This window comes from Colius striatus, chromosome 23, assembly GCF_028858725.1.
Source record: "Colius striatus isolate bColStr4 chromosome 23, bColStr4.1.hap1, whole genome shotgun sequence".
NCBI lineage: Eukaryota > Metazoa > Chordata > Aves > Coliiformes > Coliidae > Colius > Colius striatus.
Window position 1 is genome coordinate 2308463 of NC_084781.1, and position 27819 is coordinate 2336281.

General features: G+C 42.7%; 1 protein-coding gene across 4 annotated transcripts in view; it reads right to left on the reverse strand.

The window, feature by feature from the left end:
• Nucleotides 1-7548: 7548 nt before the first annotated feature.
• Nucleotides 7549-27819, reverse strand: part of ZBTB44 (zinc finger and BTB domain containing 44) — a 36188-nt gene continuing 15917 nt past the window's right edge. Inside the window, exons 2-6 of one of the 4 annotated variants that reach the window (XM_062013949.1) lie at nucleotides 26254-27324; nucleotides 23024-23108; nucleotides 19264-19373; nucleotides 16242-16542; nucleotides 7549-13937 (exon numbers count right to left, since the gene is read on the reverse strand). In XM_062013949.1, the coding sequence (XP_061869933.1) occupies nucleotides 13655-13937; nucleotides 16242-16542; nucleotides 19264-19373; nucleotides 23024-23108; nucleotides 26254-27271 (1797 nt within the window). In that variant the 5' untranslated portion in view covers nucleotides 27272-27324 and the 3' untranslated portion in view covers nucleotides 7549-13654. Of the gene's footprint in view, nucleotides 13938-16241; nucleotides 16543-19263; nucleotides 19428-23023; nucleotides 23109-26253; nucleotides 27325-27819 lie in introns of all 4 variants that reach the window. The other 3 variants (XM_062013948.1, XM_062013947.1, XM_062013950.1) reach the window with 3 other exon arrangements.

The window sequence follows — 27819 nt, forward strand, 5'->3', positions numbered from 1 at the left end:
TCAGTTTATGTGGTGTAACCCACACCTCTGCTGTAACCTGTTTTGATCTGTCCCCAGGGCTGCTTTGTCCTCATCAGCACGTTTATGCCCCTCTGCTTCTGTTTTACTGCTTATTTGTGGTGGTGATGTTTGGAGGAAAATGCTCTTAAGATGAAAATGACTCTTTTCAAAAGCAACTGGCTGCCAATAAACCAAAATGCAATAACTGCTGCAGCCTAAATCTCAATCCAGATTGAGATCTTTGAGCATGCAAGCAGACAAAATACCAGTCCTAATCCTACCACTAATTCATGGGGAGTACAAGTCCTTCAGGACACGGGCTGTGGATACAAGGGATAAAAAAGCCCTGGGAAAATGAGATGTTTGTGTGGGTTTGCAAAGCAAGGGTGGAGCCAAATCAAGCACTTCAGGGTTGGCAAATCACAGCTCCTGGCCCCAGCTGATGGCTTTGGTAGTAAGAGATCAGTCTCAGGGTGGATGGTGGTGAGAAGGTCAGACTTGTGAATGGCTTGGATGTTAAAGTAGGTCATTGATCCAACCCATCCATTTAGGGTTATGTGCCTTGCTGATGACTTTAGCATTTAACTATCTTGAGACAACACCAGAGAGGAAGCACTGCTGCCAGATCATTAATGGATCTAGGGCAAAACTCACCCCTAAGCAGGAAGCTGCTGTAACACCCAGGTACCTCAACCACCTTCCAAACAAAGCTGAACTGGGATCTGAAATTCCTGCAAGTGAATGGAATGGTTAGCAAGGACAGTTATGGCCCTGGGTGGTCTCAGCAGCTACCCACAGGTCTGTATCCAACAATGTTACCCAGGATCAGTCTCAACACTTGTCCAAACGGTGGGTTGTGCAACAGAACTGTCACTGGACACCATCACAAAAGCCATTGTCTGTTACTTATTGAACAGCAACAACATCCACCTAAGCCCAAAGAGCTGAACCTAACCTTAAGCACTGAAAAATCAAGTACAAACACCTCAGTTGTTACACATGTAGTCATCTCAGGTAGTTTACTTTGGTCTTCTTTAAAAGGTGTGGCTGTGAACAAGTCACGAGGCATAGGGGGATTAAAGCAAGGGGAAGTAAGAGGTTAATTGGATTCTATTTGGAGAGGGATTGAAGGTTGGCTGAGGTTTTTCAGCCAGCAGCTCATAGTGGAACATGTCACTTGTAATTGAGCTAATGAAACACCTCTGGAGATAAAAAACCAACACAGGCTAAATTCAGATTTGGCTTAGAGACTTGAAGTTCACTCACCACAAGGTTACACAGAGGTGTATCTGCTTTGTTTAAGGACAGTCAGCTCCAAAGGTAACAGCAGAACTGCAAAAAATCTGGCTTTTCTCACTCCAGGCTGCTAGACCTAGGGGTAATTAAGCAGATTGTTTTGTTATGGAAGCTCTTCCAGGACAGGAATCTACACTCTGCCAATATACTAATGCAATTTATGAAGCCCATCCCTCTCTCCTGCTGTAATGATATTTGTTTGTTATAAATAGAATAGGGAGGGTGAGCATTTTGCTCCATGGTTATGGCAATGGAACTACACATGGCTTAGTTGAAAGCAAGCTGTAAATACCTGCCCTTCTTGAGGTACTTTTAAGGTGGGTTGTCATCTTCCAGCACAGTTCTTTCTCAAAAGGGGAATTACGGATTTGTTTCTTAGCCTTCAAAGCTGTGACAAAACACCCTCTGCCCTCCAGCCAGATTACCAAACATGACTTGAATGCAAGTAAGGGACTGCTGGTTTCCCAGAGTCTGCCAAAAGCCTGAATCCTGCAGGGAAACTGTGTCATCTGTGTGAAAAATGTTACTAATCTGAAATTACCTTGTTTTCCAAGTCAGGAAGAAAACTTTTAACAGCAATCAGGAAAAAAAGCAGGGACATTTCCAGGAGGCAATTTCAAACACACAGAGGTATGTCATTAAAAAAGAGTCTTTTCAAAATGAGGCACCAGCTCAGAATGAAAGTTCCTTTCTAAATTAAAAAGTTGCAGTAAAATTTGTCTTCCAGTTTGGTGGGGTTTATATGTGCTTGGCTTGGGGATAATTACAATCACCCAGTCATTTTCTTTCCAAGACACTTTTAGAAAACCAAAACTGCACTTCTTCATTCCCCCATCTCCCTTCAGAAGGGTAAAGTCAGCTTTAATGAGAAAAGAGGATGTACTTGACATGCCTGATTAGAAAAAAAGCAAGACAAAGGAATGGATTCTCTGCAGTTGTATACAAAGCATGAGAGGCACGAGGAGCTCAGTCTCTGAGTCCACTAGAGCACTTCTGCTCCCGTCTCACAAGAAACCCTGAGATGATGTGGCTTCACCCTGTGCTAGAGAAAACCCTAACAGCACACAGCATGGCTTAAAAGGTTCCAGTTACTGCATGAGGAGATGATGGGAGTGTAAACTTACACCTCTAGCCCCTCCATAGATGGCAAGGAGATCCAGGAGGCTGCTTTTTAACATCCTGGTAAAAGTGACATTTGTTCAGCAGGAATTGCCTCTTTCTCTTTGAATCCTCCTGCTGTGGTTCGATTCTTCTCATTTCCTCAGGAGGTTGATTCCTCCTTCTCTGGCTTTAAGAAGGAAGACAGATCATTAGCTGCCTGGTTCTGTTAGCAGGTACCTAGAAAATGGAATGTCTCAGGTTAACTAAAGGATCAAACCAACCAAAGTGCTGAAAAGAGAGGAAAATGTGCCCTGGTGCGTTCAAGCAAGTTGCAATCTGTGCTATTAGATTCTTTGTCTCTCCCAACATCCAGCTCATCGTCTGTGTGTTGGACAGCAAACAAAAGAAAGCCTTTTTCAGAACACAAGTCCTGCAAACCCCCTTTGAGATGAGAAATCAAGCTGCAGGCTTTCTGGCATCATCACTACCAATAAAGACAAAACCAGCTCAAGCCCAGCTACAGCTCTGCAGCTGATTGAGTAAATTTGCACCAGCTACAACTGATGGGGAAAAGGCAAAATTGCCACCAGAGCTCAGCTACAGGTTCAGCTGCCAGGTCTTAGGAGAAAGGAATCCTGTTCTCTCCCTCAAAGCTCTTACAGTGCTGAGACAAAGAGGGGCAAAGCCAGTAGCAGTGAAAAGGATCATCTCCATGGAACAGCTTTATTGCACCAGGGGCTCTGTGGCCACTGTTTTGATGAGAGTGTGCTCTAAAGGGAATCTGTCCTGCCTTATAAACTATAGAACATCTGAGGAACCAAGAGCTTGCTATTTCACACTAAGTGCTATTAATTGTTGTGGCTATCATCTTGTGCAGTTTGACCTAACCTACTGATTTTCCCCCTACTCCTGCTGCAAAACATCCATCACTTTTTAAAGGGCTACATAAAGCTACAGGGAAAGGTTCTGGTTTGTGTTAGCTCGATTGCTAGAGACTTTTAACAAAGCACCCATCACAGCTGCCTAGCCACACTATAGATCAAGCTCCCATAATTCTTTTCATGTCTCCAGAGGGGGAGGCCAAGCAAAACATAAAATTTAACCTCCTGGTGCTTTATTTCTGGCTTGGAGAGATGTCAGAGGCCATGCCAGCTTTCACTTTTCCCTCACTCCCTTCCCATCCACAGCGACTGATGGAAAGAAGGAAGCAGGAAAAGCTGCAAGCAAGGATGAGATAGCTGCAGAAACTGCTCTCTTCACGTCACCTAACAGCATGCCAGTGGTGGTATGCAACACTGAGTTACTGGCCAGGGAAAGACAAGTGTAAACAAGTGGCAGATAAGGTTAAGTAGCTTTGAGATCAGCTTTTCCCCCCCCCCTCAACAACAAGGCTAGAAGGGATGAAGCTGCCTATCCAATGCCTACTTGTGGCAAACCTGGTAGGGATTGGAGCACAAGAGCTCATCCCAGCTGAGCATGTGTGTACAAGCAGGAGTGTGGTATATTCTGCAGGTTTACCTTGGCACTTTGCTCGTTGAACTTGTTGTGTACAGGGCAGTGAATTCCCTGGATGACTCACACTAGCAGACGTCAGTGTGGCCAACACATCTTGTGTAGCAGCCTCCAAAATCTGCTTCCTTCTCACCCACTGGAAGCCAAAAGCTCGAGGCTCCTCTGTCTCCTACCACTCAGGGTGGAAAAGGTGAGGAGGAGCAAACAAAAAGAGGTTTAATTTCTATCCCTCATCTCTTCCTGGATGCATTATCCCCTGTATCAACAGGAGAGCCATAAAAGCCAAGGTATTACTTTGATGAGAGATCCACCCTGGCATTGTTTTATACACCTATCTCATGATGGCAAATTAATTCCAGGAGGTTAGCTCATATCCTCACAAAACCATGAATGGCAGTGAACAGAACAGGCAGGTTGCAGTAAAGGAGTTGGGCACAACTGTGTGGGCAGGACTTGGGCACAGCCAGCTAAGATGAAGAATTTCCCTGAGCTTTTTATGAAAAGGCAACTTGTGCCTGTGACACACAACGAAGAGCGATTCACTTTGCCAGATCTTGAAGGGGATTTTTCACCCTGGGCTCGTGCTCACTTTTGAAACAAGAGGCTGACCTGAGCATTTTCCTATTGATTTATTTACTTTAAACATAACTAAGTCAACCCAAAGCCATTTCATTCTTGGTTTGGCTCTTTCTTTCTCGGTATTAATTTCAGTTCAATCAAGGAGGCAGTTGCATAACTGTTGTTTATAATTGCTGTCACGTCAAGGCTGAGGTTATGTAAAAGATTTTGTTAGGATTTTTGTTATTTTTCTTGTTTAAATTGTGGGAAGATGAAGTCCTACCCTGGAGAGATGTTTTGGTTTTCTGAGTTCTGTTGCCTATTAGTCCCCCTGCTTTGGTGTCTTTACTCTCCAGTTTTGTTTTACACAGTGAAAAGGGTTTGTTTATGCACAAAAACTCTCCAAGGGCAGTTCTGTGCACCCCATTAATACATAGGCTATAAAATACACTGTGCTGAGTCAGAGAAGCAACTGGCAAACATAAAGTACACAAAATGGATAAGCTCTTAAGGAGCAATTTAAACACGTATCTGGAAAGGCAGACTATTTAAATGCTTAAGTGGACTGGGACTGTAATTTACCTTGCTCTTCCGAAGCCAGCGGACTGTCACCTTGCAGTGATGGAGCATCAAACCCTGAGGGATCATTTCTCCTTGTGTGTCTGTGTGTCACAACGTCTTCTTCACTTACAGACAAAACAAGAAGATCCTGGAATTGAGAGTCACCTCCTCTCCCAGCACAAAAACACATCATGATTTCCCTCCTCTTCTCCCCATGCTTCTGCTTACTCCCTTTTGACTCAGAGCTATGCTCACCTGAGAGACACCTCCCTTGCCTGCAGAGAATTCAGACCATCCATCTTACCAGCAGCTTTCTGTCTTTCTAGAGGCACCAAAGCCAGAGGCTATCTTGGGCCTAAGGTAACCTGAAAGCTATACTGCACTGCAGACACAAATGCTTTTAAGCCAACAAGTAATGAAGGACTCTGCTTTGTTTTGGCATAAGTGAATACTGCTCATACTGATTCGATGTCCCTTCAATCTGTCTGTAGCTGACATTGTTTTTCTTAGAAACAGCCTGGAAAATGTCAGAGTCTATGTGTAGAAAGATGTACTGAAGTACCATCAACACTCTTACTCTCCAAAACAATCCCCAATATCTGCTTCCTTGCAATAACATGTTGTGTCTAAGTCCTGTCTCCCTGTGGAGAAGCTTGTTTAGAGACAGGAGTGCGGGAAGCCATGCCTTTGGCTTTTCACTCCAGACTTAGGTTTCTAAGGGCTAACAGGCAAGGCTCCTTCTGAATGAGCACATGCAGATTGTGGGTGTGTGTACAGGGAAAGAAGCAGCACTTGGTGAGAAAAAAACTTGTTACCTTTTAAAGGAAGCCACACAAATTAACGTACAAAGCACTTCTCCTATGGTGAGGTCATTCACTTCAAAATTGGCATAGAAGAGTTCAGATTTCAACAGTCAGAGGTAAAGATTCAAGTGAGATAAGACAAATAGATGCCTCGTGAGTTGCTCTCTAATCTTCAGCCAGATTCCCCAAACCCAGAGTAACTGAAACCCACATCTCTGAGCTGCAGCTGAGGCTCTTGCACTTACCCCTGCAGGGTCTCACAGCAATCTCTGCTCTAAGACTGGTGCTGACAGTTATGCTCAGGACTCTGGAGATGCAGCATGCAGAAACAGCTTGTGAAAAGCACTTTATACATAAATCCAAGCCAGGTTCCTCTTAGCAGCTTCATTTCCAACAAGGTATCACACACACAGGAATGGTGCAGAAGGAGAACCCTGTTCCCTGCTCTACTATGTTCTCGGTAGCTATGAGCTCAATCTCATCTCAGATGCTTTCCTCTGTGCTAAAGAAATTGCACTTCATTACTGTCAGGAATGAAAATGCTTAAATGCTAGAAGTGAGCCCTGGGAAAACTTCAAAAGGGTGCACTTGCTTTGTTAAGGCTGTCTACAAAATGTTTCAAATAGAATGAAATGTATGGTTGTGCTTTGGAAAAATTCACTCAAGCCACAAGTCTGAAGCTCGATATCCATCAAAGGGATGTGTTTTAGCAGTCCTGCCTTAGCTTTGCAGCAGTCTGTGCTCATATACAGTCATACAGGCTTTAGATTTGTAATGGTCTGCTAAGCATCACTGCCTACTCCCAACAGGGGCTGTCTGTCTTCAACGAAGCAAAATTTACAGGAGATCAACAGAGTCAAAAGCCTTTAAATCTCAAACTTCATTCTCTCCAAAGCCTTTGCCAGGTATGTACAACTCTCCCAATTATGCTTTTTGATAAAACACTTGTAGCCCTACACAAGATCCTCAGGAGAATGAGAGAATCAGGGTTTAGAAACTCTCAGCACCCCCAACTGTGGCTGCTTACACCACACCATAGAATGCTTTTCTCTCCTTTTCTAACCACTCCAGCCAGGCAGTGACAAGATTTCCATTCTCCTACCTGTGCCCTAGCTACGTGTCGATGCAGCCAGCACTCCAGCTCGGTCAGACAGGTGGGTCTGTAGGAGGCAAATTAATGTAATTGCAAGGGTTGCCAAGAAACAGCAGAGGTGTATTTTAAGTGCCATGACTCTACACTGTTTCCTCCCTATTCTGAAGCTCACAGCTGCCATCACGATGGCTCTGTCTACTGTCCCTTTTTTGAACATCTTCTGCTTGGGCTAATTTGATCAGGCTTGTTCTTGGCTGGCTTTCCATCAATAAACTCCCATTCAAAAGATGGCATTTTGCAGAATACAGCCTGCAAGAGAGCATTATCAAAAGGAAATGTAACATACCATGGAAAATGCAGCAGGAGCATGTACTTGATTCCTACCACTCTTCCCTCGTGTCACTGCAATCATTTGTTAACGCTTGTTCTAAACTACCTTCCTCCCAATGACAAGCTTCAGCAACAGTGGGTCCTCCTCATGCTCAGCTACTCTGAGACTTAACCACAGGCAAAAGCTGAGTGAGTATGTAGCTCTAACAACAGAGCTGCACCTTCTCACACCAGGTCAAAGCCAGTCCTACAAGACAAACTCCAGGACAGTTAAAGAACGACACAAAGCAAAGGTATGCTCCATAAAACATTAATATTTTAATGAAAAATCTTAGCTTCATGTTTCTATCCAAAGACACTCAAAACTAGTTTTTCTCCCTCCCCTTAATTTTGACCTATAATGGGACCACTTTGGAGATTATCTTTTCCTTTTTTTTTTGCATTTTAGAACATTTTTTTTAAAGATTAAACAACCAGGCTAGCAAAAAGGTACCCAATACATACTTTTCTTATATCAAACAAGCTAGTATTTCAATACAATGTAACTATACAGAATATATACATTACACGTATGATCACAAAAAGCAAACACTACAGGCTCAGAAAACATAATATTCACATTGATTACAAGAACTCTAAAAATGATTGTAACGTTGAAACGGCACTTGGTTTACAAAAAAAAGGTCACAAAAATATATATATAGCCACCAAGAACTATGGTTTCTGAAAAATACTAATAGCCAGAGAGGATTATATAAAATGTGAAGTGTATTTAAACATCTTATACATTAAAAACCAAAATAAAACCCAAAAATAAAAACCAAACCCCAATCCTGGTTAAGTCAATAAACATGCCAAGGAATCTAGCTGTGGCCAGCATCAACGAGAGAAGCTGTACTGTGGATGAGATGACGACTGGATATACGGCTGGTGACCGGAGACTGGCACAGTTAAGGGGGTTTCACTGTTACTAAAATGCACAAAGAAGCCCAACAATAATTTAAATTCACATTTGTTTTTTATTTTTCATTTTCCCTCCAGCTTTACTCTTTTCCCTCTTCGGGGTTTCACCGTAGGGCAGCACCTAGAGTGAAGGCACTGCGGGAACAAGGGCAAAGAAAGCTGTCCGAGTACTTCCGCGTAGCCAGGGCTATAAGAATATCAAAAGCATGCATCAGCTGAACGAATGGTTAAACAAAAGAAATCACTCCTCTGGGGACTTCAGCAACCCTCAGGAAGACTGTAGCTACAGTTGCCACACAGGCTGGCAGCACCAGATTCGGCTTGTTTTGCGTTTGCTTGTTTTTAGTGCAACCAGATTTGTCGTTGAGACCTGTGGGACACTGGATTACTGTGATAGCACACATCGAGTTAACAAAAACCCAGAGCAGTAAAGAACTGTTGCATTAAAAAAAATTCACATTTGGTTTGTTGTGTTTTGTTTTCATGGTGTATTTCCTCAAATACTTTGAACTGACTCTATTCGTGACCTCTGATGTGGCTGAGGTACCGTCCGGCCTTGAACCCTCTTATCTGTCATCAAGATGCTATGGAATTTATCATGTCCATAAACTGGAGATGAGAACCCTCCAAAACTGGGTTTCACCTTGTCAGCAAAAACTCAAAAACTCAATCAATCTGAATGAAAATCAGCTATTTGCCATATTCTGATGGTGTGGAAGTCGCAATGGATGTAGGAGCACCGAGTGCTCCTCCAAGCTGCATTTTTCTCCATCCCTGCAGGGTGCACAAAGCTCCCGTTCTGTTTGCATATAAAATGCTTCGTGGTCGGTCTCTGAGAGAGACCAGCCAATAAGTCTCAGTGCTCTTACATCCTGGGGCTGGAGGGGAAAGCCAGCAACCAAGAAGCAACTGAAGCCCTCATATAAAAACTTGAAACCATAGCTTAAAAACAATTAACATTTTATCCCTTAAGGGACATATAGGGATCATAGTCTTACAAAATATATTTTACTGCATTGGCAGCTATTACTTTTTTAAAAAGTTTAAATTCACACCTTTTAGACTCAAGATACATGTGAACCCAGAACCATTTTCAACAACCTAGTCTACTAATCTCTCAGTATGAGAGACTTGACCATAGTATCTGCGAGCCTGACAACTGAACTCAAGCTGTAGTAGAAACAGAGGAATCATCAGGAACACACATCTCTTTCTTTCTTTCATGTGACACAGGAACAGTGATAAGCAGTTCTGACAGGGAGCTTGATTCACTACTAAATGTGTAGTCATCCCCATGGATTTCCAGGGGAGTTGTGCTATGTGTCTGCACTGAAAAACAAAACCAAACCCTTACAACTTGGCCAAATCTCCTGCACAGCTAAAACCTTGTGGGGTTTTTTTTCTAACCCCATTTTTTTTTGCAGGGAAACAAAAAGCTTCTGAATCTTCCCCCCCCCCCAAAAAACATCACATTAAATCAGGAAAAAACCTATTCCTTCCTTTTGTGTTGCTCCCACCCGATGTACCGCTCTACACAACAGGCAAGAAGGAAAGTCCTTGCACAGACTCCAAAAATCTGGGTCTCTGACATACAGCAGAACCTTGCAAGTTCTGGGGTAGTGAAGGCACTCTGCTTGCAAAAGAAATGGGTTGAGGAAAGGATTTTCCACTGAGTGCAAAGATTGGTGCCACGTGGGAGAAGGATATGCAAAAGCAAGACATGAATCATGTTGTGAATTCGCTTGGGAGGCTACTCATCCACAAAGAAGCTGCTGGATGAGATTCTAACAACTTGTAAGAGCCACAAAGATGATGAAGGGAGGAGAGCATCTGTCATACAGGCTGAGAGCCATCACTGTTTTGTCTGGAGAAGGGTCAGGAAGATCTTAGCAAGATGTGTAAAACTACAGCATAGAAGGAGGCAAAGAAGATGGGGCCAGGCCTTTCTCAGTGGGCACACGCTGAAATAAACAAGTCCCACCTAAACATACTAAAAGCTCTTTTATGGTGAGGGTGGTCAAAACCTGGGAGAGGTCTCCCAGAGAAGTTGGGGAGTCTCCATCTTTGCAGATATTCCAAATCTGATTGACTGAACACCCTGTTCTCAGTGACTCTGCTTTGAGGGTCGGAGTTGCAGTAGCTCACCTCCAGAGTCCCTTCCAGTCTCAAGTGTTCTGCGATCCTTGTTGAGCAGATACACGAGTGCACACAAAACAATGGTTGGTTTGGTGGTTTTGTGGGGGGTTGTACATTTTTTTGAGGGGGAGTGGTGGGAAATAAAACATAGGAAAAATAGAAAATGCAGTCCAGAGTTCAAAACCTTCTGATAATGTACTGAAAGGAAAACATGCTTTAGGTTTGATCCCAAGTGTAGTTTAAGGCAAGTTTCTTCTAGCTTGCTTAGACATTGATCTCGCTCAATTTGGAATCTAAGCATATTAACTACAGACACTGGTTGAAGAAGTCCTGTGTTTTCACATCTCTCCTGTCAAGGACAGCAGCATTTCAAAGAACTGAACGTTGCCAACCAGTTAGGGAGGAGAAATACAATGATGTTTCTATTTAATCTGTGTTCTCTGGAGAACAGAGTTAACAAGAAACAACTACAAACGGGGAAATTAACAAGCAAACCCAACCCTAAACCAACCAACCAAAAAGAATCCTCTATTGTTCTTCCAGTTGAATCAGACTGAAAAGCAAGGACTGGATTAAGATGTTACACTGAGATGACTGGGTCGAAAAGATAACGTGCAACACCATGGATGAACAACGAAACCCATGACTTGCCTTGTACCAAGGTGTTAAGAGTTAATGATACTCATTTAAGGAAGAACAGATTAGAGCTGCAAAGTCTTTCTTTTTTCCCCCTGTGATATTCAGAAAGTAGTTTGCCTTCTGACACTGAATCGTAAGTCATAAACATCCAATAACCAGATAGGTCTGTTCTGTATCTGCACATCTCCTTGATGATAAAATTGTGTAGCAAAATAGCTTAAAAGGTGAAAACTACCAGGTTCAGACAGAAAGTTATGTCCTCTAGATCTGACCACCTTTGATTATCACACCTGTCCAGTTTGGGAACGTGCTTCTGTGTGAAGCCCTTCTTAGTCTGTGAATCACAAAAGGATCTGCCATGTGGGGTAACGTCAGAAAAAGAGAAAGTGCTGAATTTGAGCTCAGTGTCATAGCCCTATAATTCAGCATAACACTCATCAAAAGGCATTGTCTTATCTCACTGGCTTCTCAGTGACAGAAATCAGGAGTGGAAGAGAACTGGTCTTTAAATTCAGCCCATCAACAGACACTGGACTAATTGACAGTCCAGCATCCCAAGAGAAGAATTTCTCCTTCGAGCCCTTTTAAGAAGACTTACAAAAGTAGACATACGAGGCTGAATTGTAACACAGAACTACTTTGCAGCATGTTTCTGAAACACTCTTTGGATCTGGTGGAGAAACTTCACTCCAGTAACTTGGAAAAGACTTAAATCCCAACTGTCTTTGCTCTGTTGAACTAAAAAGTGTGAGTTTTACCTAAACACAGCCAACGACAAAATTGTTGAAGTCGCTGAAACCCTTCAAGCTCTTTCCAAAGGGCAATAAACTGTTTTTTCCCTTACAAAAGTTGGCTATTAGTAGAAACAACTCAGACCTAGAGAGCATGAGGACTGCCTAAGCTAACTGAATACAAATTGATCCTGCAATATAATACGACCTTTGTGTCTTCTGTTTCTGCAGGAGCAACTTTCCTCCGTTGGTTTTCGTTTTCTCCTCGTCTTTGAGTCAAACCCAGACAGAAAAGAGCAATTAAAAACTAACCGAGATCCCAACCTAAGGGAATGCCTTTGGAATATTCACATCAAGTAATACCTACTCACTCAGCATGTCATCTGTAGGAGACATCCATTTGGCAACAAACACTGAGTTAACTTCAGAAGCAACGAGGAGGGGGAAAAAAAAAGAGACAATCACAGAGGTCCTAATGTATTTCCTAATTTAGGTTTCAAAGCAGTACCAGAGCCCAAACAGACTCGACCAAAGGAGACTGACTGCTCTGAAAAAAAGAAGTCCCACAGTGGGATTAGCTTTTTTCTAAATATGGAGAAATGAAATTGCAGATCTTTCAATTTATTGCTTGCTCGAGCTGTGTGTGTAGCTGGAGTAATAGCCTTTAATAAACCCAGTTGGCAAGGATGGAAAATGTTTTGAAACAGGAACAATTTATCATCGCTATATAGGCTCTTTTGTAAACAACCCCCTGGTGGGTTCGAAAGTTGGCCTCTAAAGAGAATAAATTGCTTGTTTTGTCCAAAACAGACTAATAAAAAAATCTCAGGAACTATACATGCATGTGTATAAACACAGAAAAATGTGCAATAATGCACACAAGGGCTTGAGGGGTTTTTTGCCCATCTGTACACTCCTGCTCGCTAGCTTTTTGGAGTAAAAACTGCAGTAGAGATGACAGGAGGAAGTGACCAGAACTGCAAATAACCGGGCAGCAATTTAGGGATTTCAGTTGGGGGGGGAAAAAAGCCCCCTCCATTTGCAGATGTGGTTCCCCATCTACAGAAACATACAGTCATGAGATACTTTGTCAGGCTTGCACTGATATAGAACTTTGCTGTCACCCTTGATTCATTATGCACCAACCAGACCTTTTCCTGACCGTGATATTTCCAAAGCCCATCCTTAGCTGGGCAAAATCTGGAGCGGTTTATTTTGATCGAGCAGTTTCTAAAAGGATTGGAATAGAAAGAAGTAGGAATACCTGGCATGACATCACTTGGTTTGTCCAAACTGATTCATCTGAGATGAAAAAGGGACGATGTGTGTTGTGGTGGTTTTTTAACAAAGTGTGTGACTGTTGGTTTCACAAATGCTTACCATTTCCAAGGAAAAGGGTCACAGTAAGCGCTTTGAAAAACAGCAGGCACAGAGATAGGAAGTGTCACTTTGCTCTCTTTTTTTTTATGCAGAAGATTAAAGCATCCACTCAAAACTAGTCAAAACTGTTCAACGATTTCCAATGCATCCTTTTGTTTGTCATTTTCAAAAGGTCTCCTCTGATTTCCTTTTTTTTTTCCCTTAATCAGAGGGGTCTGAAGAAGCAAGAGAAACTTAATGAGCGGCTCTAACTGTGGAAGAAGAAATAGTTAAAGTGATCTGAATCAGTTGTTCTTCTTTAGAAGTGTATCACAGCTTCCATGATGTTCTGGCAAGATCTTTTTGTGCATTCAGTCTTAAATATTTTCACAGAAGTGATCGTTCAGTCATGAAAAATAACGTAACATCGGTCGCAGGTTTCTGTTTAAAGCGCAGCTTACAAAGGAGAAAGGGAAAATCTCCCCACTTTTGTTTAAAAAAATTAAATTAAAATGTACAGGACCAAACACAGGCACTTTCCAAAGAACAAAAAAAGGAAACCAAACCATGAATTATTCAATAGTGATAGATGACAGCTCCGGTTTCGGAGGGTCACCTGCGGTTGCCTCAGCAGTGGCATTAGTCTTTGGCTGCTCTGGCACATCTTCTTCCTTCTCTGCCAACCCACCCAGAGACCCCAAGGGGAAAGTGCTTTCACAATTCTGAGTTGACGACACCTGTGAAATGACAGGCATTTGGACAGAAGAGTTGCTTTCAAAGCCATGCTCCCCTAGCTCATACTGCCCGAGGGTCTCTTCTTGTTCCTGGTTTAAGTAGTCCGGTACTAGGAAGTCACTAGAAGAGGGGCAAAGGACAGAAGAAAAGTGTCATTTCTCACACAAACATTAGTGATATCAGTTTCTTTGTATCAGTTACAGCAACACAAGCTACACACTGCATTGCACAGAGAACAAAGCTACTCATTTCACATTGCTCCGAGATCATCACGGTGACACGCTTCACTAAGTAACCTGCTTCTCATTGAAACACGCAGAGAATTTATTCAAAAGCATCTATTTTGCACTGCTGTGCACCCACATTTCCTACACAGCAACTTCTCATCATTTAGATTCGTATCACACCTTGATGAGAATCAAAGTTAATGTCTGGAACGTCACACGGCACTGAAAACCTCATTGACAAAAGGGAGCACTCAACCTCCAATGACAAAAACAAAACCCAGTGCAGCAGGGGCGAAGATGTGGGCCTGTTCCACCCCTGAGATAAGACCCACCCCAGAAACAGCAGCAGCACTCCTCTGAGAGTGGACAGGCTGCAAAGAGAAGCACGAGGGGAGGAAGCAAGGGCTCTGCTGAGAGCGTGGAGGCTGCCAACTGCAGCGATGTTGACACGTATCCCACGACTGTGGAAAGGATGGAATTGCATTTCCTTCCCATTCCAGTCCTTTGTGGACAACACTTCTGTAACTTATTCTTACCCATCCATGGCTGAGTGTATCCAAAGAAAAATCTACTAAACTCTCGTGTTTAGGGCAGGAAAATAACATCTTTGCAGAACTTCTGTATGTGTGTCACGTACACACATCTGTGTGGTTGGGGTCCTCCTTGTGATAACCCATTTAAAAGCAGTCCTTGTCTTAAACAACAGCAGCATTCTCTGCTTCAAATCCAAATTCACACTCAGCTCTGCTTGTTTGTCAATTCAAACTAAGGGAAGGCCTAGAGACAATTGACATCATGTGCTTTAATCTGACCGGCCTTTGACAACGATACAGAGCTTCCCGTCAGCCCTGAAAGAGTTTTCGCTCTACTTTTGGCACGAGTGCTAAGAACAAGAACTGCATAACCCCACAGATGTGAAGCACTTGTGCTTTTAAGCAATACTCTGTTGGAAAAAAAACCCAAAGAGACACAAATGATTGGCTTCCCTGGGTTTGTTTTGCAATTTTTTCATCCTACATCACTCCTGAGGTAACCAAAGAGAACAAAACGCTGAAATGTTTCGTAAGGGGGGAAAAAACCCCACACACAATGTCTAGAAATGACCAGGGATGGTATTGGACATAATTTTTTGCATTGCTGAAGACAGATGACTTACACCAAGCTGCACCCTCTCTAGAGATTTAAGAGTTGTGAGACCTTTCTCCAATTTCCCCTCATCCACTTTCTACCTTAAATACCAAGGGTTACAAAGGTTTCTCTCAATGTGAGAATACAGTGCTATTCTCACGGCTCTGAATCCTTCAGTGGATGGCATTTGTGAGACAGGCCTGATAAACAAGAAATGTCCAACTGGCCCTTACTGTTTCCAACACTATTAATACAGTCTGGTCATTCAGAAATGATCATTTTACCTAGATATCATTTAGAAAGGATCATTTCACATAGATATGATCATGTCTTGTATCTAGTGACAGGACAAGGGGTGATGGAAAGAAGCTGGAATACAACCAGTTCCATTTAAACAGAAGGAAAAACTGTTTTGTTGTGAGGTGAGGGAGCCCTGGCCCAGGCTGCCCAGGGAGGGTGTGGAGGCTCCTTCTCAGGAGGTCTCCAAAACCTGCCTAGACACGTTCCTGTGTGACCTGATCTAGGTGGGACCTGCTTTGGCAGCAGGGTTGGACTGGATGATCTCCAAAGGTCCCTTCCAACCCCCACCATTCTATGGTTTTACCTAGAAAATAACAGAGATGGTATGGAGTCATGCAACCTTTCCACAACATCCACCATGAGGCAAATAATGAAGTAATGGGTCTATCCCCTATGAACAAGATCTAGAACAGCAAATCATTCCCAGAACCCCACAGATGCTGCAGCATTACAGAACACTACGGCTTTAACACCAGCAGCCTGTCCATAGATACTACTGAGAAAAGAAACGAAGTAGCCCAGAAGCACTTTTTGCATACCACTCGCTTCTTCAGTGCCTTCCTATCGAGCTTAGACGCTGTAAGACAGATGAGATATAACAGAGAGTGGTGCAAGAATGAACTGGACTGGAATTAGCTGGCAACCTGCCGAGAGGCACAGCAGGCTGCCCTGAAAGCAGGGGGGGAAAAAAAAAAAGAGATGATTTAGGGAATAAAACAAAAAAAACACCAACCAAGTTTCCCTGTTAGGTTTTTGCTGTGCACCTCACCTGCTCTGGAAGTAGTTTGCTAGCTCTGACGCTTCATGGTTCAAGCTCCTCAGGTGAACGATTAAATTTCCAGAGTTGGTGAACATGGCGCCGCATGTTTTGCACTCGTAAATCCGAGGCTTGCGGATAATGTGCCGGGAAACCCTCATGTGGTGTTTATATTCCCCGAAGGAAGTGAAAGTGGCACTACATATCTGGCAGCGGAAACAGCGTTTACCTTCGTGCTTCAGGCGATGCATCTTGAGCGAGTAAGCTCGGGTGAACTTTTTCCCACAGCGGTCGCACTGAAATGGTTTAATGCCTGGGGAAGAGAGAGGGGAAAAAAACCAATGAGGAAAACACGGTATGTTCAGCTTTTGTAATGAGAGAGGCCACTGGTAAAACCCTTCCAGATTGTCAAAGGACAGCAGCTGTGGCCAGTCACAGTGGTGTGTTGCTTGAGGAAGAAATTCTCTGGTTAACTTTAAGATGGTAGAAATAATTAGAATGGACACTGAGGGGCTGGAACGTGGCCAGAGATGAGCAATGAAGCTGGGGAAGGGGCTGGAGCACAAGGGTGCTGGGGAGGGGCTGAGGGAATGGGGGTGTTGAGCCTGGAGAAGAGGAGGCTGAGGGCAGACAGCAGCACTCTCTGCAGCTCCCTGACAGGAGGCTGAGGTGGCCATCTTTGCTCCCAAGTCACAAGCAACAGGATGAGAGGAAACGGGATCAAGTTGCCCCAGGGGAGGTTGAGATTGGAGCTGAGGCAGAACTGTTTCCCTGAGAGAGGTGTCAGCCCCTGTGCCAGGCTGCCCAGGGAGCTGGGGCAGTGCCCAGCCCTGAAGGGATCCCAAAGCCATGGGAGGTGCTGAGGGCTAGGGCTCAGTCCTGGGCTGGGAAGGGTGAGAGGAGGGCTGGGACTCCAGGAGCTTCAAGCTCTTTTCCAACCATAATGATTCTAGCCTATGGAGCTACACTTTCTGAGCATCAGCTGCCAATGCATTTCAAACCAATGCAACCTGTCTGTAATGCTTACACATCTTCTCCCTCATCACTTCAAATGAACACAACCCTCCATGGATTACACTCTGGTTAAGATCACAGCCAAACATATCTGCTGCAGCAGTCACCTCTGACCATCTTTGATCTCTTTTTGATCTCAGGAGATTCTTGTGCCAGACTGGTTCTCAACAATGCAATTACCAGACTACCCTTAATTGCAATGTCTTTTTCTCTCTCTGCCTTTGGCCTCAGAGAAGTGTTCTGGCAGGGGGACTGTGTGCACAAGGATGCCCCTGTAATGCAGCAGGAATGGTGATAAAAGGGTGAAGTGGCAGCTTTTATACTGCGTGGGAACCTTGCTATACAAGGATCTTCAGCAGCTTTGCATGACAGGCAGCTCTCTAAGTTGAGGTTCATGCCTCTCTATTGTCTCTCCATTTAGAAGTCCTGTTATTTCATTCACTGCAGGTGCTATAAAACCTTAAAACACACAAACCCTGTGATGTATTGCAGTGGCTGAGCGTATGTAATCACACCCAAACAGAACCATTGCGACAGAAAAGACCCAGTCACCAAAAAAGTTACGATTTAATAACAGGTCTGAACTGAGGAAAGTGTGGCCAAGAATCTGGAATATGGAGCTCTAGTCATAATAGGGCTGTCAAGGAAGAAAAAAAGGGTTTTTCAAAAGCCTGAATGTGCATCAGTCCATGCTGTTAATTCCACCAGTCTTTCACTCTGCTTGCCTTAACGTTCAAAGCAGGAGCTGAACTTTTAATTGGGGCTTTTATCCAGAGAAAGCTGTAGTTAAGGTTACACTGAAACTCCTTGTTAAAGCATGTGAAAACAAGTTAATATACCAGAATATTGTCTTGTGGAGCTAAAACCTTTCACTCTCCTACTGTCAAGGGCATCTATTTCCTCTTATAGTTTGAGGCAAACCTCCTCAGCTGTTTTGCTTACGTGAAAACACTTTCCACATTTACAAGTTCTGAGAGTTTCTTTTGCATGCTAATTATTCTAAACCAGTTATTCTAATCTCTCCCAGCTTTGCCCAGGGGTTGCCAGTTGACAGGTCAACCAGAGATGCCTTGCTGAAGCTTAACTGTGCACTGGCAGTTAAGACTTTAGCGACCTGCTTGGGATAATTTCATACCTGATATGCCCACAAAGTTTGCTTTTTTAAGTATTACTGGCCAAAACACAGTGTGATCATTTTGCTTGAAGGGGTTTGATAAACAATTGCTAACAGTGAAAGTAATTACACCTTGGTAATTGTGGCTGCTCTGCCCAATAATGGTAAAGAATCTGTGTGCAGGTAAGAGTCAAGCTCAAGAGGAGAGGTCAAATGATGAGGCCAGTGCTATAAACTCTTCAGTATCTCCTACACTCATTGAAATGATGATGCTCTTCCCAGATAATGCTGACAACTCTTGAACAACACTGACAGCAAAGACATTGGGAGTCCATACTGAGGTTAGAAATCAAATCAATGCAACAGTTTGGGGATCAGCACTCAGAAGAGGTGTTTCTACAAACCTTTTGCTACCTGTGCTAACTGTAGTAGCTAAATTGATTCTCAAACCTATTCAGTTGTCTTGCAATCCCTCTAAAAACTTTGAGATCCAAAGGCACACAACATGCAAGGACATAAGATAGGGTGTATTTTCTTATGGCTGCAAGCCTCCTCTTAAACACAGCAGAGGACTGCAACATGCAAGAGGAGGAATTCCACTCTGCATTGCTTCTTGAGTACAATAAAAAAAAAAAGCCAAGCACACTTTCTTTCATCTCAAATCTTGATCAAGAAAATGACTTACTCTGGTAAGTTTCAGGCAATCAGACTTTTTTTCAGTCCACACAAATGCTAATCATCCACGAGCAGAGGCGTCAGTATCAAAACAAGCACTTAATGAGACATCCCTCTAACCCAATCTTTCTGAAATCAACTCTCAAGCATTTAAAAAAGCAGAACTGCATTGCTGCATATGCTGCATGGTGAGCAAACCCCTGAACTCTTGAGGACAGTAACGTTTCTTACCTGAGTGGATAAGCATGTGTTGTTTTAGGTTCTGAATGCGAGTGAAGCGGACCCCGCAGGTTGGACACTGAAAGGGTCTGTCTGGACCGTTTGGGCTGGGTCTCTCTGTGCTGCTGGTAGAAGGAGCAATGTAGAGTTGGTAGGGATACTGAACGTTCTCCAAACTACAAAGAAAAGATTCACTGATTTACAAGCACGCTACGGGGAAAAAACACAATTCAGAAGCCTTGGGTGTGGAAAGCTGAAGCTCCAACACACTGGTATGAGAAGAAAAAGACTGTGGTTTCCCATTTCTGCTGAGATCTGTATGCTGGGAATTTCTGCCTCTACAGTAATGTGTCTGAGCAGCACCCAGAGTCTCACACTCACTGGCACTGCACACCAGAGAAAAGCCTCTGACGTCTGCTCTGTTGGGCAACAGGGCTGAGCACCAGCTGCAAACTGAACTTGATTTTCCAGGCATGGGCATTGATGATTTACAATCAGCAAACAGCTCCTGAGGAAGAATTTAAAGAACTGAGCAAATTGGAAAGCAAAGGAATATTTTTGCACTTTCAGTGACATTTACAAATGAAATGAAAGCCAGTTCATTTTCATTTCAATCCAAGGACAATGAACAAACAGGAGTATCTACAACTATGTATTTCTGAGTTTAAAATCTTAACCTAATTAGTCAATACTTACTCCTTGTCTGATTCAATCTGCTCTACAGGAACAGCTCAAGTGCTGCACTTCAAAAACAGCACACAGACTGTAATAAAGGAACAATTTAACTTCCAAAGCAATTTATTTTGAGCTGACTAATTGCTCCTACATAGCCTCTAGCTGCAAATTGTTTGAGGGACCTGCAGCGTTATAATCCCAGTCCTCTGGCAAGGAACTTGCTTCTCTAAAGGCCATAGTGAAATAAAACCAAATCTGCTGGTACATACAAACAAGAGGAGTTTGTACTCACCTGGGGTTTCCCTGTCCTGAGCACTAAGGTCTATTATTTTTTGTTGAAACAGGTATTTCAGCTTGCTCACAGCCCGATGACAGATCGGACGTCACTGGCAGCAGGGAACTGCTCTGACCCCAAATACTCCACAGCCACGACAATGCCACTTTAGTGTTACTGAACTGTAATGTCTGAAATGTACTGAGAAGAAAAACAAACCTACAGCCATGTCTCCTGATGCACATCATCAGAAAAACTCCACAACTGAACAAATCCTTTCGCTGGTCTGCTTCCAATCTTGAGCCTAGATTGTTGGTTTCAAGGTTAGGCTGAGTTTTTGGGCTCCTACCATTCACAGGAGTGGAATGTGCACTTTTTCCCTACATAAAACCTTTGTGATGAGAATGGCTGGCTTAAAGCAGATAAAATAGGAATCATGAGGCTCTCTAGCTACCAGTGACTGCCATGTCTTTTTCAATCCTTCTGCTGTGAGCAGCCTGAAATACCTATTGGTGACATAACTGCAGACCTTATAGCACAAGGAAGAAATTACATTTGAAACACAATCATATTTTCTCTCTCCCCTGCTGCTTTTTACCCTCCTGTACATACTCAATTTTTCATGACTTGCAATTTGGGATAAATGTGGCATTTAACAGGTGAGATTTGTCTAACATCTCAGAGCATTTCTGTAACAGCCAGATAAAGAGATAGGTTTAAAATGGTTTCACTCGGATGCTAAAACATTCTGCTTGCCATTTCTGCTGCTTTTCATCAAGAGATTACATACATATTTAACTATGTAGAACTAAACTCTGACAAATGGGGATGCCCAAATGCTCAGTGAGCTTAGAAATGTTCTCTATTTGTAAATAACAATTAGTTTAGAGAAGTGGAGGCTCTGGTTGCACTGGATCAGAGAGATCTTTTCTAACTGAGTGTTTGCAACTCCTTTTGAAATGCAGCCATGAATTGATACAAAAGCTGTTAAATACCTAAGGCTGAATTACTGACCTACCTTAGAAAAGTGTATTACAACCCAAATGTGAAATACCAGAGAGAGAATGCATCAGACTTCACTGTGAAATGGGAGATTTAACACTTTGAGTCCTCTGCATCTAAGCTGACAATTACATATGACCTGCTGTTTATGGGACACTGATTAAGGAGGTGGATCAATTAATGATGTTAATTATTTAACACAAAACTCACACGATAAGACATCTTAAATTTTGGAATATTTAAGTGGTGAGGCTGTACTATTGACAGGCCTTTAGATGGACTAGTCTTTGTTTTATGAATAGAAGTATCTGACTCACTACAAGAGACATATTTCAGTGTGTCCACTCAAATCTGATTTGGTCACTGTAAGAATCTGTCAATAAAGCAATATACAACCCAGATTTAAAGTGATCAGTACAGTCTTGGCACTGTCTTGAACTTATAAATCACTTGGTACAATGTTAAAATTCTAGTACATTCCCACAATTGATGTGCAAGTTCCAGTTCACTTTGCTGATGCTTCTGTTAATCTGAGACTAATTGTTTTCAAACCTGGGCATGAACTAAGGCAAATATTCTTTCCTTCCCTGCATGGAAGAGATCTTTCACTGGGAATTTTCAGTGGGTTTAAAGGATTTTATATCATTTGAATTTTCTAAGCAGTCTCTGCTGAAGCTCTGCAATTTCCCAGGACAGCTCTGAAGTGTGTATGCCACTTGACTTTCAGAATGGTAACTTTACAAACCTGGATCAGTTCTAATGCAACACATGCTCCTACTATCTATTCAGACCCTAAGTGCTGGGTGTTATTTTTACACTGAGGTTTGTTAGCAGATAGATAAAATCTTCTATGTCACACACACAAAAAACCTCTTATCCAGGCAGTTATTTTCCCTTCAAATTTAATACTACAACAGGACAGGTTTTAGATAGAAATGGCAAGAGAGATTTTATGAGCTCTGAAAATACAGTTCTTGATAGTTATCTCTACAGGGAGGTTCACTTGACACAGTTTCTGAAACAACTCCCAAAGGTTCACACTTCTTCCTCAGACCCATTTGTCTAACTATGCCAAAGCCAACTTGAAAAAGGTTGCTTAGAAAGGGATTAGCAAGCTATACACCCCAGCTGACAGCACAAGAGCAAAGAAATAAAAGTCAAAGCTGTCGTGTGTACCCTTGGATGCCACTTGCAGGTACACTTTGCTAAAACAGAACGTCTTCAACCAAACAGACCCATTGGAGTTGGGCCTTCTCTGCCAGCCTTCCCTTATAAGGGATTCCCTTCCTAAATCTCTCATGTCAGCACAGCAAAAGACTGCTAAATATTTACAACAAGTGACACACAGCATCTTGGGAAGAAGCTACACACAGAAAAGTTTGAGAGGAAAGACTTAAGGCCGCTCTGGCTGTTCTGTGGTTTAACAGCAATAGCAAGGCTTGGTGAAGTCAAGACTAGGTACCTGTTTTCATTTGGTTGCTTTAGGTCAGCTTCAGCATGCATGAAACCTGTTTCACAGTAAAGGTTTTTAAGTATCATTTATTAATAAAGAGCAGTGATAAAAAAACAGCAAAAAAACCCCACCAAGATGTTTCTTCACCAGTGTTGCCTGGAAATAGACAGGAAATGAAAAGCAACAAGTAAGCAAATTCTGACGTTCATCACGTACGTTCTTCTGAAGCATCTGAACCTTCAGGCACTGATTGTACTTTGATCAACACAGGTGTACGACCAACTAAACCTTCTGGGATTAAGGCTGGGTAGGTGAGTTACAGCACAGCACTTGCTGCAGAACAGTTTGCACACCACAGTGGTACGTACCGGTCGTCATCATCTGCGTGAGCGTTAGTGCCAGAGGTGCTTTGGAGTGTGGGCAATCCCTCCGTAACCCCCTCATCTATTGAGCCTAGGCAAAGGGGAAAAAGAGGGCAACTTAATGCAAATAAGAGCTCAAAAAGGGTTAGGGAGGCAGGTAAATACACATAAAGCTTGTATTCACAAATCTCTGAGAGACATTACGTCCTGGGTGAGGAGGTTATGTGGGGGAAATCATCTAGAAACCCCAAAATCAACATCTTCCAACTCAACTTCTCCCTTTCACAGATTGGTAAATGGACAATTCAATAAAGAACAGGTATTTGGCACACCAAGAAAACAGAATGAATCTACACTGAACACATCCAGTGCTGACACTGTAAAGCAGAAATGTTACCTTCACCTTAAGGGACTATTGCATCAATTTCCACCAACATTCATCAAATTTCTTAAACAATGAAGAGTTCAACCCTGCTACACGACATTGCTTTTGTGTTCCACTCTATACATTTGTTGAAAACGCCATCAATTATTGATAAGATGCTGAGACAGGAAGAGCCCTTTGAGAAATTAGAAATGCAACACAAAAGAGACCAAACATCTGTTTGTGAGAGAAATAAATGCACAAAACCGTTCCGGGGCTTTGTTCAGTGCACCAATATTCAAGCAAATGTAGCTCAAGTGGGTTTTGGGAACAGAACTGAAGGTAAATGCAGCAGTAAAACAAAACAACCTCTGAAAGATGATTGTCTTCATGTGTTATGGGGACAGTGATGGGAGGAAACTTGCATTTCTAGGGGTTTCAAAGTAACAGTAACACTTTAGGTTTGGTTAGGAGCTGATAAAGTGTGTTTGGGAAATTGAGCACGGTGCAACCTCTGAAGTTACAAAAGTTAATCCCCTTTGGATTTGCCCTTCTTTCACTTCACTGAAAAGTCTACTGAACAAGAAGCTCTTAGGTTTAATTTTACACCTTCACCTCTTAAATGGAGACAGTGTTAATGAGTTATGAAAATGCCTTCTCAGACATAGGTATTGTTGTAACCATAATGACTTATTTATCAAGGCCCTGCTTCATGTCTCCTTCCCTATTATAAAGTGCTGCCAAATATAATCAATTGCAAATTAACAATTCTTGAAATTGCCTAAAGAGTGAATAAGAGCTTTCTGTAACATCAGAAAGAGTGGTAGGAATGCTTTTATGAATGCACTATAAAACACTGAGATAAATATATGCAATTATACAAGGAAAATACATTCAGGGAAGAGAAAGCTGTACTTTTACCAGATCTTGCTGCCTCCATTTACTGATCTTACATTACTGCACGAGGAAATCTGACTTTGGGGGGTACAAAGTGCTTTCTAGCTACAAAGCATGCCTCATCATATATTAGGTAGACTTAAAAACCAAGAGCATTGTTTCTCTTTATAGTAAAATGGGAATAAAACCCATCTGAGGATAGTTATGCCAAGACCACTAAATATTAATCCAAACATATTGAAAGATAAAGAACAGATTTGCACTTGGATGACTTCAGTAACATTCTCAGTAACAGACATTGAAGTTTAAACTTTATAACCAGTAAAGCCTAAAATCATAGGATCAAAGAATGGTGGGGCTTGGAAGGGACCTTTAGAGATCATCCAGTCCAACTCCCCTGCTAAACCAGATCCCACCTAGATCAGGTCACACAGGAACACGTCCAGATGGGTTTGAAGACCTCCAGAGAAGGAGCCTCCACACCCTCCCTGTGCAGTCTGGGCCAGGGCTCCCTCACCTCACAGTGAAATAGTTTTTCCTCATGTTTAAATGGAACTTGTTGTGTTCCAGCTTCTTTCCATTACCCCTTGTCCTGTCCAAAGGGTCAGGTACATGACCTCAGTGGTACTAAAGTCAGAACAGGAAAGAGCAAACGGAAAACTTCCCCCTAAAAAGCCACGTGGCTTCAAAACAGAGACCTTTTGAAGCCAGATGTGTAAGTCGGTTGTCAACAGAAATCTGCTCAGGAAACTGTCTAAAGCAAGAACAGAATTCAGTAAGGGCTGTTGGAGTAGGTGTTAAGAGTACTTGTCTCCAGCAAAGAAAACATTTTCACTTGGAAAAACTGAGGATTACCTGAATAGTTTAAACAATGCTGATTAGGTCTTGCAGTCCTGGAATGGTCAGACTGATCTAAAGCTGGCTTTCTTCAGAGAAGGCACAGTGTTTCACTGACCCAAAAACCCCAAACAATGCAGGCTAGCAGGTTGCTTTTATTAACTTTGTTGGAGTTTATATATTTAATTAAGTGAAGGAGCCTTTCATGTATACATTATTTGAATGAAGCAGACCAGCACATTTGCCATTCTTATGGGTCTTCAAACAAAACAGGCTTTATTAAAAATCTTGCAGTAAATAAAACTCTACTGAGCACAAGTGAAGTCACTGAAATGAAAGCAAAACAGCTGACTGGGACAAAATTCCTGTAATTAAACTAGAAATATTGCAAAATCCCCATTTTCTCACTTAATGAAAGTCATTCTGCATAGAGAGGGAAAAAAGGATTGTTAAAGTTAACCTTTAAGTCTTATCTATTAATAAACAGCCTGATAAGAGAGCCCAAAACTGGCTTCAAATTGTCTTTCATGGAAGAAAAAAAAAGGAAAAAGGTTTCTGTCAACAATTGGCAGTATTTGAAGAAGCAGCTTGAGAACCAAATCCCCCAGAAATTGAAAGATTCTCGATACTATAACTGCGGGTTTGTTTTTGTCTGGGGCATTAAGATGACAGCGTTCCACCACTTATTTTGCAAATCCTCTTACAAAGGCTCTCTGTCATGATTATACAAGATTTTATGTCTGATGCAAAGTACCACTCTATCCCTATGTGGCTACAGCCACAAGTCTTTCAGATTTGGTGTTACAGCTCAGCTGAGATCATGCCTTTTGACGCTAATGAAAACAGAATTCTTTTCCCCAGTCAAACAACCAGAGGTAAGGAGGGGTTATCCATCTCTGCTGAATACAGAGACCTACTAACGGGCTTATCTCTCTCAGCTGCCTTCTGCAGAATTGTTTAAAAAACTCCCAAGCTTCACTCCTCCCATCAGGGTTTCTATGTAACATAAAACAGGCCAAAAAAAGTTTCACAGAGCATGAAACCTCCCCCTCTCACAAGGCAGATTTCCTCCAGTAAAACCACAAGTGCAACTTATGCCTATTTGTACACATATATTTAAGCTCAGAAATGGTCATACCTATAGAGGAAGACTGCGGGCTGATCAGGAGATCTTCCTGCACTTGCTCGCTTCCTGGGACTGTCTGTTGATCGCTCAGCGAGCTCTGGGACGCGCTAACGGGCTGCGAGACTTCCTCGTGAACCTCCTCGTCGCTTAACCTTTCCACTTTGACACGCACATCTTCTTCAATCACAAGGGGAGAACTGGCTTTTGTGCTCTCACAAGCCACGTAATCTGCAATTCTTCTGTTGGATTCGGAGGGCCCAGGCATTTCCAAAGTCCTAGAGTTCTCCGCCTGCTTCACCTTCTCAGACTGAAGCCTTCGATCGATTCCAAAAGGAAAAGTCCAGGGAAAAGCTAAGGAGGAGTCCACGGGTTGATTTCTGGACTCTGGGTAAGAGGTGGAAGGATTCAGCACTTGGGGGGAACTTGTTTGTGTGTTACACTTCAGGGGGCTCTCAGGAGACATAACCAAGTAGCTCTTGCGCTTCCGCCGCGACTCTCGGCACACGGGGATGGTTCTCTCCACCACGCTGCACTCGGAAGAAACCGGAGAGAGGCTGCCATCTCGAGAAGTGAAATTGCAGTTTGCACTGTTCTCCTGTCCTGCATCCAGCACTTTTTCTTGCTGGCTGTTGGGTGTATTCCACAAAATGCTGGACTTCATGAATTCCGAGCACGTGCTGGCGACGCTGAACATCTGCATGTAGCTGGCTGCCGCCAGCACGTCGATGATGTTCTCTGTATTAATAGACAGAGTTGCCGTGTAAGCGTATTCCAGGAGAGGTATAAAACCAGTCACCGTCACGTGGTGCAGGTCTAACACACTCTTGCTCTCATCTTCTGCTTGGCCCACGAGTTTGGAACGGAAGAAGTCGCTGCAGGCTGCCAAAACCACTTTGTGAGCCCTGAAGATCTTGTCCTGGACACGGATGGTGATATCACAGAAATGCCCGTCGTTGCGGAGCATGTTCAGCTTTCCCAGCATCTCCTGACTGTGAGCAGGGGAATTATGAGTGAATGTTTTAACACCCATTTTTTCCACCTTTCCCCTAGTGTTCTTTCCACATACGAGAGATCGCAGGTATCCTGAAAGAAAGAGCAAAGCTGTCATTTTCATCTCTGAAAGCCAAAGTGGCTTCATGATTATAAGGCTCTGTATGAAGAAAATTCAGCTCAATTCTCTAGGGTTAGGATTTTCTAGGATCCAGGCTGTGCAATGGACTAATTCTGCAGAAATCCAATTACCTACTTGTGATACTCAAAAACACAGATAAAATTCTTTTCAATCTATCACTAATATCATCTTCCCTGTTTCTGTTACTGCCCACTCAAATTCCCAACACCTTAAAAGAAAACCAAATGTCTGTAATTCTAAAAAGGAAGCACTTTCAAAACTGCCATCTACATAAGAAACCTGTACTTTTATTTTCTGGGCTCAGGAAACTAGTGATCATGGTTCTTATAGCTGACAAACTGAGTCAAATGTTTCTTTTAAGAGGAAAAGACATTAGCTTGGGTCCACTTAACAAGTGTGCAGAAGCAAGCAAATCTCCCAGAGAAAGTATTTAATACCAGAAAAGC